We start from the raw sequence: 15587 nt of genomic DNA, 5'->3' as shown, positions 1-15587 counted from the left end.
ATGACATGCAGTGCAACAGTTCTCCAGATAGTAGCTTTCAGCAGGATATTGGTTTTGTTACCAGTTTGGAGATGCAACAAAATTGCATCATCTAATTTGCTCAATTGGAATTTTCAAATACTATTAGTAATTAAATAAAAATGCAAGTTTTCAAAGGTGTTTTCTGTTTCATATTGAACTAGAAATATCCTTTTGATAACTTCATTAAAACTTGTATTTCAAATCTTCAGTATGTCTCAATGCCAGAGTTTTAACTCATAAAAGAAACTAAAGTTTAAACAGATTGGACATTGTAGCAGAGGGCACTCTCAGAAAAAAAAATTAATTTTACTTTTAAGACAAAATCCAAAATTATTCTGAACAATTTAAAATGGTAATTTGAAAGCAATAGGCATTGTAAGTCTCAACAGAAAACCATGATACTGGCCTTTCCTCAGTTTGATATGCTCGTGAAATACTTTTATTGAAAGACAAATTTTTCTAAAAATTACTACAAGAATATTCACCCAATACAATTTTGGTACTTTGATACTTATCCTAAATGTAAGGAACTAACGGATGATAATATCAGAGAAGAAAACTTCTTCAGTTAGAGAAGAGCATTCAAAGCAGCTTAAATTTACACTTCTCTGTGTCTTCCTTCCTAACACCACTCCTTACACTCTGAAAACAATACTAGGATTCCCTTTCTCAGTCCAATTACCCTACTTTAAAACTTAAGTTCTTATCCTCCCCTAAAGTTGTGATCCCATGGCTGTCTCTTTTTTCCCACCCTCTGTCACTTGCCTCCCAAATACAAAGAATCTGCTCCAGTAATCCACAGAACATACAGATTTCACAATATTCTCAGCTATTGCAATATATAAATGACAGTGTATAAAAATACATGTTTTAATAACCACTCATTCATTTACAGTACGTTCCGTATAACCAGGACAAAAGTAATTCAACACTGATTGCTGTTATATTCCAAATCTAACACTCCTGTAAAATAGTTATAAAATCACTCAATCAGTATTAAGAAAGTAAGATAATAATGACATATTTTGCATTGCTCATCATCATAGAACTATTTGAAAGTAAATAAGTAACAGACTGCTTTTCTGAAAAAGATTTTAGTAATTAACTTTAAAACTTCCTTAATTTGGCATTTAAAGAATTTTAATCTTACTTAATTGCTGCAACCAATGTATAAATAAAAATGCTTAAGACATACTGACATTATTGATACTAACCCTTTCATAAAAATCTCCTTTAATCAGAGCAGCAGCAATTCGATTTATAACATCATTGTTTGCTAACAGTTCATTCCGACTTAGTACTAATCGGGCAGCTTTTGCAGGGAGACCAGCTTTCAGATACAGATTGACAGCCCCGGTGTAATCTCCTTCATTTTCTTTCACTTCTCCTGCCTTTTCCTCCTGATTAGTCTCCATCAGCCACTGATAATAATTACGTCGTAGATTGTCCAATTCTGGGTGACTCTGGAGGAAAAAACAAAACAGTAGTTCATTCTATACAAGGTTGCTCTGTGCAAGATTTAAAAAAGAAAACATTACATGCATTTCTTTGTATGAAAAATAATCATGATCAAAACACTAATATAATTCTTATCATAATCTTTACTTTTAGGGGCTATGTTTTCATTGACATGGCTACAATTGTAAATGCAGATCACACTGGATAAAGAGCATTCAATCTAACAGCTGATACCTTCTATTTAAACCGTTGCAAATTTTCTGAATTTGTCACTCCATACCTGCAGTTGAGACAGGTAAAGTTCAAAACTTGATTCCATTTTATATTAAGGATTTTGTGCTGCAATCATTTTTAAAGAATATTAAAAAGTCTTTAACTTTTCTAGTGGCCCTTTTTAAAAAATTTTTAAAGTAAACGAATAGTTAGTAGTTCAGCACTTTTAACATTATGCTTTTGAAAGTGTCAGAATCATTCAGAATTTTTGTGAAAAGAATTGAAACTTTGAAGGTTCTGATTAAATGTGGGAATATGATGTTACCACATGTCAATAATTTTTCTCCAAAAGTTTGTCAAGGACAATCCAACTGGCAGCTAAAATTTGGTAACAACATTGATCTCTTGTAAGGAAAATTATATTTGCAGATATTTTTCAAGGTTTATAAGAATGTCAGCTTTTAAGATTCCTAAACTTTGAAAGTTGATTTTTTTTATTTTCTCCATTATTAAAATTATTATCCAAATCTGTTATAGTTTTTAATTATTTAAATTTGTTTTATGATATCAGCACAACTTTTTTCATATGCATATTATAGTCATGGAAATAATGAAATTTAAGACAAAGAACAACCATGCTGGCCAAAATAAAATCGTACTTCCCAGCTCTAAGCCTGAAACCTGCATGTCTTGTTACTGAAAGTACTTACTCACTTCACCTTAAAAATGTAGAAATTTTCTAAGAGGGAAGAGATTACTAATCCCCTGGTGATGATCTTTGCATCATCAATAAGATCGGGAGAAGTACCAGAGGATTGGAAGGTTGAAAATGTTGTTCCCTTGTTCAAGAAAGGAAGTAGAGATAACCCAGGAAATTATAGATCAGTGAGTCTTACTTCAGTGATGGGCAAGTTGTTGGAGACGATCCTGAGAGACAGGATTTATGAGCATTTGGAGAGATATAATTGAATTAGGGATAGTCAGCATGGCTTTGTCAAGGGCAGGTCATGCCTTATGAACCTGATTACGAACCTGAGGCTGTAACAAAACACATTGATGAAGGTAGCGCAGTGGATGTAGGGTACATGGATTTCAGCAAAGCATTTGATAAGGTCCCCCATGCAAGGCTCATTCAGAAAGTAATGAGTCATGGGATCCAAGGAGGTCTTGCTTTGTAGATCCAGAATTTGCTTGCCCACAAAAGATAAAGGGTGGTTGTGGATGGTTCATATTCTGCTGGAGGGTAGTGACTAGTGGTGTCCCACAGGGATCTGTTCAGGTCCCCTCCTCTTTGTGATTTTTATAAGTGACCTGGATGAGGAATTAGAAGGGTGGGTTAGTAAGTTTGCTGATGACACAAAAGTTGGAGGTGTTGTGGATAGTCTGGAGGGTTGTCAAAGGTTACAGCGCAATGTTGATAGGATGCAGAACTGGGTTGAGAAGTGGCAGATGGAGTTCAAACCAGATAAGTGTGAAGTGGTTCATTCTGATAGGCCAAATTTTGAAGGCAGAATATAATATTAATGGTAAGACTCTTGGTAGTGTGGAGGATCTGAGAGATCTTGGGGTCCATGTCCATCGGACACTCAAAGCTGCTGCACAGGTTGACAGTGCTGTTAAGAAGGCGTATGGTGTGTTGGCCTTCATCAACCATGGGACTGAGTTCAAGAGCCGTGAGGTAATGTTACAACTATATAAGACCTTAGTTGGACCCCACTTGGAGTGAAGTATTCAGTTCTGGTCACATTACAGGAAGGGTGTGGATGCTGTGGACAGAGTGCAGAGGAGATTTACAAGGTTGTTGCCTGGATTGGAGAGCATGCCTTATGAGAATAGGTTGAGTGAACTTGGCCTTTTCTCCTTGGACCGACGGAGGATGAGAGGTGACCTGATAGAGGTGTACAAGATGACGAGAGGCATTGATCATGTGGACAGCCAGAGGCTCCCCCCCGCCCCGCCACCAAGGCTGAAATGGCTAACATGAGGGGACCTAGCTTTAAGGTGCTTGGAAGTAGGTACAAGGGGGATGTCAGAGCTAAGTTTTTCACAGAGTGGTGGGTGCATGGAATGCACTGCTAGCAAAGGTGGTAGAGGCAGATACAATAGGGTCTTTTAAGAGACTCTTAGATAGTTACATGGAGCTTAGAAAAATAGAGGGCTCTATGGTGGGGAAATTCTGGGCAGTTTCTAGAGTTTCTAGACCATGGGCAGTTACATGGTCAGCACAACGTTGTGGGCCGAAGGGCCTGAAAGATGCTGTAGATTTCTATGTTTCTGCCTTCACCTTTTAATGAAACGTTATTTCTTCATATTGGTAGATTCCCCTTGCTCTCTCAGTAGAGCTATTGCATCCTTGAACCGACGTGGGCAGCAGAACTACAACTATTATTCATACAGCAGTAGCATCATCTCCTTTCTCCTCTGTTTCATGCCAAGGCCGAAAAAGACAACTATTTTATAAATCTTTCCAACCACCTGTCTTAATACCTTCAGAGATCCATATATACCAACTCCATAAATCATTTCAAAACTCATTTTTCTTCCCCGCCTTCTTCCCTTTGAATCTTAATTCTTAGAAGATAAATGTTCAGCTAATCCTCATCCAGTACTTTAATAGCGTCTGTGTTAGTCACAATGAAAAGCAACTCACCTTGGCTTCAGCAACATTAATACATTCATCCCACATGTGTAGCTCCTGGTACATATCCATGGCTTTATCAACAGCATTCTATAAAGAAAGATATTAAAATAATATTCTAAACTGTCAGCAACCTGAAAGAAAGGTTCATCAATATGCTGTGGAGATAACACAAAAATAAACTATTACCTTACAGGCAATAATGCTACACCTTGTTAGATTTAATCACTTAAAATTACAGTAAATAAATGTGTTGCAAAGTTAACTTCCATTTTTGTTTATAACTTATGATTTATATTACCTACTGTGTGTGTATGTAATATATGTTAATTGGGACACATCAGGACCAATACCTTTTGGCCCAATTAAGCAGCTGCCCCAATTAGCAGAAATGTAATGGAAATAGTTAAAAACATATAAAAAAGACAAACTACTGTTTAACTGAGTAATAAGTTCTGTATTTCAATGAAATATACAACAAATTAGAAGACTATAAATACTAGTACTGTAATATAAAACTGTGTATTAGTTCCTAATAGTTAATGATGGAAAAATTCAGCATACACTGCCATGTTCTTTGGATTGACTGTAAATGAACAAATTCAGCAGGCACCTTGCGTAGATAAAGGACCACCTTCATACAATACTGTCAACAATTACATTCTCCAATCTTCATTTTCATTGTAACATTCAAGATGATTGTAAATAGCTTCAAATTCTTCCTATTTCCTAACTTGTTGAAGCAGTGAAATAGTTTCATTTTCCCTCCCAGCCATCTCCGAGATCTCCAAGCCTGAACACTTGAAACGGCAGTGAGCAAAATGATTCTGACTTGCCTTACTGCTTATTTCTTACCATCAATGACAAAAATCACTGCTTTTTGAATACAAGCATATGCAACTGATGCTATTTAAAAACTTTTCACAGTATGTATGGTGTAGTACCTAATGGCCACACAAATGCATGTGGCTGACTCTAGTTATAAACTGCTTGGCAACAGTCTCCTGCCCCAATTAAGTGGCATAATGTCTCAAACAAACTAAGGGAATCCCAGCTATTTTCTCAATTAGCTTTTGTTCTTTAAGAGTCGTCCCAATTAAACAGAATCCACTATATTTTAAATGTTTTCTAGTTTTTGATCCTTCTTATTTACACTGTCAACACAATTTTATTTATCATAATTAAGCCTCTCTTAACATAGAACAAGGCAGATAGAAAAGTACAGCACAGGAACAGACCCTTCAGCCCATAATGACTGCACCTCACATGCAGCTAAATTCAGCTACCCTTCTTCTGCAAGCACATGATCCATGTTCCTACATTGCCTGTGTATATTCACTTTGTCTATCTACTGCTTCTTAAATGCTACTATCGTATCTGTTACCATCACTGCTCCAGGAAAGCCTGTTCTAGGAACACACCATTCTCTATGTAAAAAATCAGCCTTGTACATTCTCCTTTCAAACATAGAAACATAGAAAATAGGTGCAGGAGTAGGCCATTCGGCCCTTCGAGCCTGCACTGCCATTCATTATGATCATGGCTGATCATCCAACTCAGAACCCCGCCCCAGCCTTCCCTCTATACCCCCTGACCCCCGTAGCCACAAGGGCCATATCTAACTCCCTCTTAAATATAGCCAATGAACTGGCCTCAACTGTTTCCTGTGGCAGAGAATTCCACAGATTCACCACTCTCTGTGTGAAGAAGTTTTTCCTATTCTCGGTCCTAAAAGGCTTCCCCTCTATCCTCAAACTGTGGCCCCTCGTTCTGGACTTCCCCAACATCGGGAATAATCTTCCTGCATCTAGCCTGTCCAATCCCTTTAGGATCTTATACGTTTCAATCAGATCCCCCCTCAATCTTCTAAATTCCAATGAGTACAAGCCCAGTTCATCCAGTCTCTCTTCATATGAAAGTCCTGCCATCCCAGGAATCAATCTGGTGAACCTTCTTTGTACTCCCTCTATGGCAAGGATGTCTTTCCTCAGATTAGGGGACTAAAACTGTACACAATACTCCAGGTGTGGTCTCACCAAGGCCTTGTACAACTGCAGTAGTACCTCCCTGCTCCTGTACTCGAATCCTCTTGCTATAAATGCCAGCATACCATTCGCCTTTTTCACCGCCTGCTGTACCTGCATGCCCACTTTCAATGACTGGTGTATAATGACACCCAGGTCTCGTTGCACCTCCCCTTTTCCTAATCGGCCACCATTCAGATAATAATCTGTTTTCCTATTTTTGCCACCAAAGTGGATAACTTCACATTTATCCACATTAAATTGCATCTGCCATGAACTTGCCCACTCACCCAACCTATCCAAGTCACCCTGCATCCTCTTAGCATCCTCCTCACAGCTAACACTGCCACCCAGCTTCGTGTCATCCGCAAACTTGGAGATGCTGCATTTAATTCCCTCATCCAAGTCATTAATATATATTGTAAACAACTGGGGTCCCAGCACTGAGCCTTGCGGTACCCCACTAGTCACCGCCTGCCATTCTGAAAAGGTCCCGTTTATTCCCACTCTTTGCTTCCTGTCTGCTAACCAATTCTCCACCCACACCAATACCTTACCCCCAATACCGTGTGCTTTAAGTTTGCACACTAATCTCCTGTGTGGGACCTTGTCAAAAGCCTTTTGAAAATCCAAATATACCACATCCACTGGTTCTCCCCTATCCACTCTACTAGTTACATCCTCAAAAAATTCTATGAGATTCGTCAGACATGATTTTCCTTTCACAAATCCATGCTGACTTTGCCCGATCATTTCACTGCTTTCCAAATGTGCTGTTATCACATCCTTGATAACTGACTCCAGCAGTTTCCCCACCACCGACGTTAGGCTAACCGGTCTATAATTCCCTGGTTTCTCTCTCCCTCCTTTTTTAAAAAGTGGAGTTACATTAGCCACCCTCCAATCCTCAGGAACTAGTCCTCCCTCCTACCTTAAATGCATGTCCTCTAATACTTGACATTTCTACCCTGGGAAAAAGATTCTAAATAGCCTAATTTTATAAACCTCTATCAGAAAAAGGATCCAGTGCTTTCCCAGTGTATATGAGGAGGGAGGAGAAGATGACAGTGCCATTCCGAATGATATCGTATGTGTTAACTTGGGGGCCGTGCACAATCCGGATTTAGTCATAGTCATAGTCATAGTCATACTTTATTAATCCCGGGGGAAATTGGTTAATTGGTAATTTGATGGAGACAGCCGTGAGAAGCACGGAGGAACACCTGGAGAAACTTCTAAAATGCCTGCTTCGCTGCGGCTGCTACTGTGCGATTGAGAATCTCCGGAGGGGAAGGTCCCAAATCCTCTACTTTGCCTACTGCCTGTCGCCGGGGCCGGGGTTGAAGCGCTCGGCAGAGATGGTGCTCGGTGTCAGAGAGCTGGTCGGAGGCTCGGAGTTTTCGGATGGACTCAGAGTCAGACTGTGGTCAGATGCTTCCAGGATGCTGCATCGGCAAGTTGGCGGCGCTGGAGGTTCACCGTCCTGCGTGAGATGATGGGACTTTCAAGAGACTTTGAGACTTTTACCGTGCCATGGTCTGTTCTTATCAAATCACAGTATTGCTTTGCACTGCTGTAACTATATGTTAAAATTATGTGGTTTTTGTCAGTTTTTAAGTCAGTTTGTCATGTGTCTCTGTGATATCATTCTGGAAAAACATTGTATCATTTCTTAATGCATGCATTACTAAATGACAATAAAAGAGGACTGCGTGTCCTCACAATCTAAATAAACTCTTCTCGGGCTTCCAGCCAAGTACAAGTATTGACTATAACCAACATTTCGATGACAAACTCTGGCATCATCCCTGAAGAAGATGGCAGAGTTTGTCATCGAAACATTGGTTATAATTGATAACTGTACCCAGCTGGAAGCTTGAGAAGTGTTTAAACCTCTACCAGGTCTTTCCTCAGCCTCTGATGTTCCAGAGAAACCAATCCAAGTTTTCTAACTTCTTCTTAAATCTTTCAGCATCCCCCTCAACCTTTTCTGGAGCCTTTCCCAAAGCCTCCACATAGTTCACGTAATAAGAACCAGAACTGCACACAATACTCTAAGTGCAGCAGAACCAAATTTTTTTTAAACTGCAATATGGACTCCCTTACTCTTACACTCAATGTCTTGATAAATGGAAGCAAGCCCCCTCCATGTATCTACTTGCATGGTCATAGCTATGAACGTGGACCCCATGAATCCTCTGTACATCAATGCTTTTAAAGGTTTTGATCTCTTCAAGTGCAACACCTCACACTCGCTCAGAATAAAATCAACCTGCCAATTACACTGAACAAAGATGTTGCTTCCTGAATACTTTTGGGTTCGTCTTATGGATTGTGAGCTGATGATAATGTAGATCACCATGAAATTTCCCTATCGTGCACCATTTTTTGAAATCACCAATATTTGTTATTTCAATTCATAATTCAAGTCAATTAAAATGTTGCCCACATAATGATCTGAAAAGTATTCTACATTCTACAGCGTGACTTCAGGGAACTTGGAAGAAGGCTGAAAAGCAGGACTTCCAGGGTGGTTATCTCTGGTTTGCTTCCAGTTCCTCGTGCTGGAGTTGGCAAGAACAGGGAGATAATGGATCTGAATGTGTGGCTGAGGAACTAGTGCAAGAAGCAAGGATTTATATTCTTGGACCATTGGGGTATGTTTTGGGGTAAGGATGAATTGTACAAAAGGGACGGGTTGCACCTTAATAAGCGGGGCACCAGCATTCTGGCAGGCAGGTTTGCCTCTGCAGCACGGGTGTGTTTAAACTAAGTAGTGGGGGGGAGGGGACGAACTGGAAATATAAGGATGGAGATAAAGGGAAAGTGAGAATAAGAAAAGTTAAGAAAGACAGCAGAATCAACAGAGCAGAAAGCTCAAGAAAGGGTCGTACAGTATGGCCAAGTGAAATAGGAATTGATATGGGAGGTGAGGGGAGTAATGAATTAAAAGTATTATATATGAATGCATGGAGTATAAGAAATAAAGTGGATGAGCTTGAGGCACAGTTGGAAATTGGTAAGTGTGATGTTGTGGGAATAACAGAGACATGGCTTCAAGTGGACAGGGCCTGGGAAATGAATATTCAAGGGTATACGTCCTATCGAAAGGACAGACTGATGGGCAGAGGGTGTGGGGTGGCTCTGTTGGTGAGGAATGATATTCAGTCCCTTGCGAGGGGTGACATAGAATCAGGAGACATAGAGTCAGTATGGATAGAACTGAGAAATTCTAAGGATAGAAAGACCCTAATGGGAGTTATCTACAGGCCCCAAACAGTAGTCTGGATGTAGGGTGTAAGTTGAATCAAGAGTTAAAATTGGCATGTCGCAAAGGTAATGCTACAGTTGTTATGGGGGATTTCAACATGCAGGTAGACTGGAGGAATCAGGTTGGTACTGGACCCCAAGAAAGGGAGTTTGTGGAGTTCCTTCGAGATGGATTCTTAGAACAGCTTGCACTGGAGCCTACCAGAGAGGACGCAATTCTAGATTTAGTGTTGTGCAATGAAACGGATTTGATCAGGAACCTCGAGGTAAAGGAGCCATTAGGAGGTAGTGACCATAAAATGATAAGTTTTAATCTACAATTTGAGAGGGAGAAGGGAAACTCGTAAGTGTCAGTATTACAGTTGAACAAAGGGATCTATGGTGCTATGAGGGAGGAACTGGCCAAAGTTCAATGGAACAATACCCTAGCAGGGATGACAGTGGAACAGCAATGGCAAGTGTTTCTGGGAATAATGTGGAAGGTGCAGGATCAGTTCGTTCCAAAGAGGGAGAAAGATCCTAAGGGGAGTAAGGGGAGGCCGTGGCTGACAAGGGAAGTAATGGACAGTATAAAAATAAAAGAGAAGAAGTATAACAATAGCAAAGACGGGTGGGAAGCTGGAGGATTGGGAAACTTTTAAAGAGCAACAGAAGGTAACTAAAAAAGCAATACACGGAGAAAAAATGAGGTATGAAGGTAAACTAGCCAAGAATATAAAGGAGGATAGTAAAAGCTTCTTTAGGTATGTGAAAAGGAAAAAAATAGTTAAGACCAAAATTGGGCCCTTGAAGACAGAAATGGGTGAATTTATTATGGGGAACAAGGAAATGGCAGACGAGTTGAACAGGTACTTTGGATCTGTCTTCGCTAGGGAAGACACAAACAATCTCCCAGATATAATAGTGGCCAAAGGACCTAGGGTAATGGAAGAACCAAAGGAAATTTATTTTAGGCAGGAAATGGTGTTGGATAGGCTGTTGGGTCAGAAGGCTGATAAGTCCCTGGGACCTGATGGTCTGCATCCCAGGGTACTTAAGGAGGTGGCTTTAGAAATCGTGGACGCATTGGTAATCATTTTCCAATGTTCTATAGATTCAGGATCAGTTCCTGTGGATTGGAGGGTGGCTAATGTTGTCCCTCTCTTCAAGAAGGGAGGAAGAGAGAAAATAGGGAATTATAGACCGGTTAGCCTGACGTCGGTGGTGGGAAAGATGCTGGAGTCAATTATAAAAGATGAAATTACGACACATCTGGATAGCAGTAACAGGATCGGTCCGAGTCAGCACGGATTTACGAAGGGGAAATCGTGCTTGACTAATCTTCTGGAATTTTTTGAGAATGTAACTATGAAAATGGACAAGGGAGAGCCAGTGGATGTAGTGTACCTGGACTTTCAGAAAGCCTTTGATAAAGTCCCACATAGGAGATTAGTGGGCAAAATTAGGGCACGTGGTATTGGGGGCAGAGTACTGACATGGATTGAAAATTGGCTGGCTGACAGAAAACAAAGCGTAGCGATTAATGGGTCCCTTTCGGAATGGCAGGTGGTAACCAGTGGGGTACCGCAGTGTTTAGTGCTGGGACCGCAGCTGTTTACAATATATATTTATGATTTAGATGAGGGGATTAAAAGTAACATTATCAAATTTACCAATGACACAAAGCTGGGTGGCAGTGTGAAATGTGAGGAGGATGTTATGAGAATGCAGGGTGACTTGGACAGGTTGGGTGAGTGGGCAAGATGCATGGCAGATGCAGTTTAATGTGGATAAATGTGAGGTTATCCACTTTGGTGGTAAGAACAGGAAGGCAGATTATTATCTAAATGGAGTCAAGATAGGAAAAGGGGAAGTACAACAAGATCTAGGTGTTCTTGTACATCGGTCACTGAAAGCAAGCATGCAAGTACGGCAGGCTGTGAAGAAAGCTAATGGCATACTGGCCTTCATAACAAGGGGAATTGAGTATAAGAGCAAAGAGGTCCTTCTGCAGCTGTACAGGGCCCTGGTGAGACCACACCTGGAGTACTGTGTGCAGTTTTGGTCTCCACATTTGAGGAAGGACATTCTTGCTATTGAGGGAGTGCAGCGTAGGTTCACAAGGTTAATTCCCGGAATGGTGGGACTGTCATATCTCGAAAGATTGGAGCGACTGGGCTTGTATACTCTGGAATTTAGAAGGCCGAGAGGGGATCTTATTGAAATATATAAGATTATTAAGGGATTGGACACGCTGGAGGCAGGAAGCATATTCCCGCTGATGGGTGAGTCCAGAACCAGAGGCCACAGTTTAAGAATAAGGGGTAGGCCATTTAGAACGGAGTTGAGGAAAAACTTTTTCACCCAGAGAGTGGTGGATGTATGAAATTCTCTGCCCCAGAAGGCTGTGGAGGCCAAGTCTCTGGATGCTTTCAAGAAAGAGATGGATAGAGCTCTTAAAGATAGCGGAGTCAAAGGTTATGGGGATAATTGTGGATAATCAGCCATGATCACAGTGAATGGCGGTGCTGGCTCAAAGGGCCGAATGGCCTACTCCTGCACCTATTGTCTATTGTCTATTGTATTCTATCTTGTCCAAGTATGCTTAGGCAGGGCGGATGATGGACGGCAGGACAGGTTTTAGAAAGACTATAAAAGCATCATGCACACACTGTTCTATGCATTGCGTTTACATGTATATTAGTTTGCGATAATGTTGATGTGCATGCTCTACACATGTAGCATATTGTGTGCATTTATAATAAAGTAATTGTAGTTTCAGACATATTTATGCTAGCAAAATGTCTCGCCAATGTTGCAACAGCTGCATACTTTCTGTTATATTTGTGGCAAGTATACACTTAAATCTCAAAGACAGAGCATGACTCCTCTTAATTAAGAAAGCCTATGAGCTCTACTTTGGGTGTAAAATTGGCGACCAAGACAAAGCCTGGACTCCTCACATTTGTTGCGCAACATGTATTGTCAATCTTACAGCTTGGCTCAGAGGTATTTGAAGTCAATTCTGTTCACTCTCCCAATGATATGGCAAGAGCAGAGGATCATGTGACAGATTGCTACTTCTGTCTGACCTGTGTGTCTGGTTTCTCTGCTAAAACAAGAAATCTATTCAATACCCCAATCTCCCTTCAGCCATGAGACCTGTGCCACATGATGATAGTCTTCCAGTATCAAAGCCACCAGAGACATGGAGTCTGGAGGAGACAGACAAAGATGCCATGATGCATGAGCCAGGAATGGAAAACAATACTGATACTGATTTTGAACCTTTATATCGAATGAGCCTCATCTGATAACTCAGTCTGAGTTAAATGACCTGGTCAGAAACCTGGGTTTGTTAAAGGCAAAAGCAGAATTACAGAGTTTAAGACTGCAAGGATGCCATCACCAGGCACAAAAAATTCTGTGAAAAATTTCGATATTTGAGACAAATGTTTCCCAGAATAACTGATACCAAGATTAAGGCAGGCATTTTTGTTGGTTCACAAATCAAACAGGTCACCTGGTGACAGGCAATTCGAAGATCTTCGAGTGGGACCAGAGAAAACTGCATGGAAGGCATTCAAGGATGTTGAAAATTTTCTTGACAACCACAGAACACTAAACTACATGCAACTGGTACAGCTGGAACGGCTTCTTCCCCTCCGTCATCCGATTCCTAAATAGACATTGAGCCCTGGAACACTACCTTACTTTTTAAATATATATTATTTCTGTTTTTTGCACGATTTTTAATCTATTCAATGTACGTATACTGTAATTGATTTTCTTCTTTATTATTATTTTAATTTTTTCTTCTATACAGGTTTCCCCCGCCATCCGAAGGTGAAGCGTTCCTATGTAACGGTTCATAAGCCGGAATGTCATAAAACAAAGAAGCAATTACCATTTATTTATATGGGAAAATTTTGTGAGCATTCGCAGACCCAAAAAATAACCTACCAAATCATGCCAAATAACACATAAAACCTAAAGTAACAGTAACATATAGTAAAAGGAGTGATATGATAAATACACAACTTATATAAAGTGGAAATACTTTTCCACAATCATTGCCTGAACTGTTCTCTATAGTGAAAATCTCATGCAAGCACCATCGGCAAAAACACGGTGCAAGCGTTCTCTGGTAACCTTTAAGCTATGAAGCTGCCAAATCATACCAAATAACACGTAAAAGTACACAGCTGATATAAAGTAGAAACAATGTATGTACAGTGTAGTATCACTTACCGGAACTGGGAAAGCGCGGAGCACACTGATGATGGTGTGTTAGACTGAATCGTCAGAGTTTGGGTGGTGCAGTGGCCCCCACCCTCCGGCCAGTGAACCAATACCGATCTGCGAAGCATGCAGGGGTACAGTGGTAGCCAGGAGGCACACAGCACATCTTCAAGAAAAAAGCCAAAATAAACATGCTAATTAATTAGGTGCCGCCCGGCACGTAATTAATTAGCATGTTTATTTCGGCTTTTTTCTTAAAGATGTGCTGTGTGTCTCCCAGCTACTGCTGCATTCTCTGCGAATTGGTGTCTGTCCGCAGCCTGGGTGTTGGGGTGGTGGGTCACTGGGGTGTCATATCGTCGTCTGTTTCCATTAGAGCAGGCAGCTCATCTTCTCCTATGACTGCCCGCCTCGGTGTCGAAGGCCGAGGTTCGTCGTCTGCTGTGGCTGATGTGGAAGGCTTGCTTGACTGCTGAGCCTCGCGCATTTTTTTATCATACAGTTCTTTGTAAGCACTCAAACCATCCTACAAATAGCCCCTAAGCCGATGTACCCTTTCAAAATTAAAGTTGTACTCTATCATGACTCATTCGGTTTCAATGGTTATCCTTTCCTCTTCCAATTGTATCAGCTCTTCATCTATCAGTTCTTCGTCATGGGATGCCAAAACCTCTTCAACATCATTTTCGGCAGCTTCCACAAGCCAAACTCACTTAGTCCTTACTTCATTCACCACGATCAAAACGCTTAATTATGTCTAGTTTTACGCTAAGTGTAACACCCTTACGAGCTCTTTCAGGCTTTTCCGATACCATAGAACTCATCTTGCAAACGGCTGCTCACAGGCGCGTGTTTAAGCAATGCTGGCGAGATTGCAGTTCCGAACCTGAGGGAGCGCAGCTGCTCGGGGCGCGCGCTGCTTTTTTTGTAACAGTGAAAACACCTTCTGTTAGCGAAAACAGAGTACTAATGTAGGCCTTTCGTAACAGTAAGGTTTCGTAAAGCGAACGTTTGAAAAGCGGGGGACACCTGTATTATGTGTTGTATTGAACTACTGCTGCTGCTAAGTTAACAAATTTCACAACACATGCCAGTGATAATAAACCTGATTCTGACATATTTCAAGCATACAAAACCATGAAGTGGAACATGTCACTAAATATTCATTTTCTGCATTCACATTTTGACTTCTTCCCTGTAAATCTTGGCGCTGTCAGTGACAAGCATGGTGAAAGGTTTCACCAGGACATTGTGGTCATGGAGAAATGGTATAAGGGCAACCGGAATCCATCAATGCTGGCTGATTATTGTTAGACACTTAAGCGAGAAGCCTCAGACACTGAGTGCAAATGAAAATCATCAATATGTTTAGCTTAAGTTGAACTATTGCAAAACATCAGCATTGTTATGAAATTAACACTTTATATTTAATAAAAGTTAATTTCTTCCAAATTCCTACCTGATACAAGTAGTCTAAAATTACATTTGCATTCAGCTTTAAGCAGTCTATCATAACAGAAAAAAATTCTGATGAAGCAATACTTTCAAAAAAAAATTGCTGTCCAGTGTTATCTGTCCATATCTGCAACCTTTCCTGTTCCAAAAAAAACACCCAACCCAATCTCTCATAATTCTTAACATTACTCCACTACTGATAACCCTCAGCACTTTCTCTGCATCCATACAATCACATCTTTCATAGTTAGAAATACACAGCATGGAAACAAGCTTTACAGCACATT

General features: G+C 40.6%; 1 protein-coding gene across 3 annotated transcripts in view; it reads right to left on the bottom strand.

Annotated features, from left to right (window-relative positions):
- Positions 1-15587, bottom strand: part of ift172 (intraflagellar transport 172) — a 209920-nt gene that overhangs the window by 73524 nt on the left and 120809 nt on the right. For all 3 annotated transcript variants that reach the window (XM_072251419.1, XM_072251420.1, XM_072251421.1), the window contains exons 21-22: positions 4343-4420; positions 1236-1484 (exon numbers count right to left, since the gene is read on the bottom strand). In XM_072251419.1, coding sequence (XP_072107520.1) covers positions 1236-1484; positions 4343-4420 — 327 coding nt within the window. The remainder of the gene's footprint in view (positions 1-1235; positions 1485-4342; positions 4421-15587) is intronic.

This window comes from Mobula birostris, chromosome 2 (genome assembly GCF_030028105.1).
Source record: "Mobula birostris isolate sMobBir1 chromosome 2, sMobBir1.hap1, whole genome shotgun sequence".
Taxonomy (NCBI): domain Eukaryota; kingdom Metazoa; phylum Chordata; class Chondrichthyes; order Myliobatiformes; family Myliobatidae; genus Mobula; species Mobula birostris.
The sequence above is the reverse complement of the archived record's forward strand: the minus strand, read 5'-3'. Positions and strand labels throughout refer to the sequence as shown.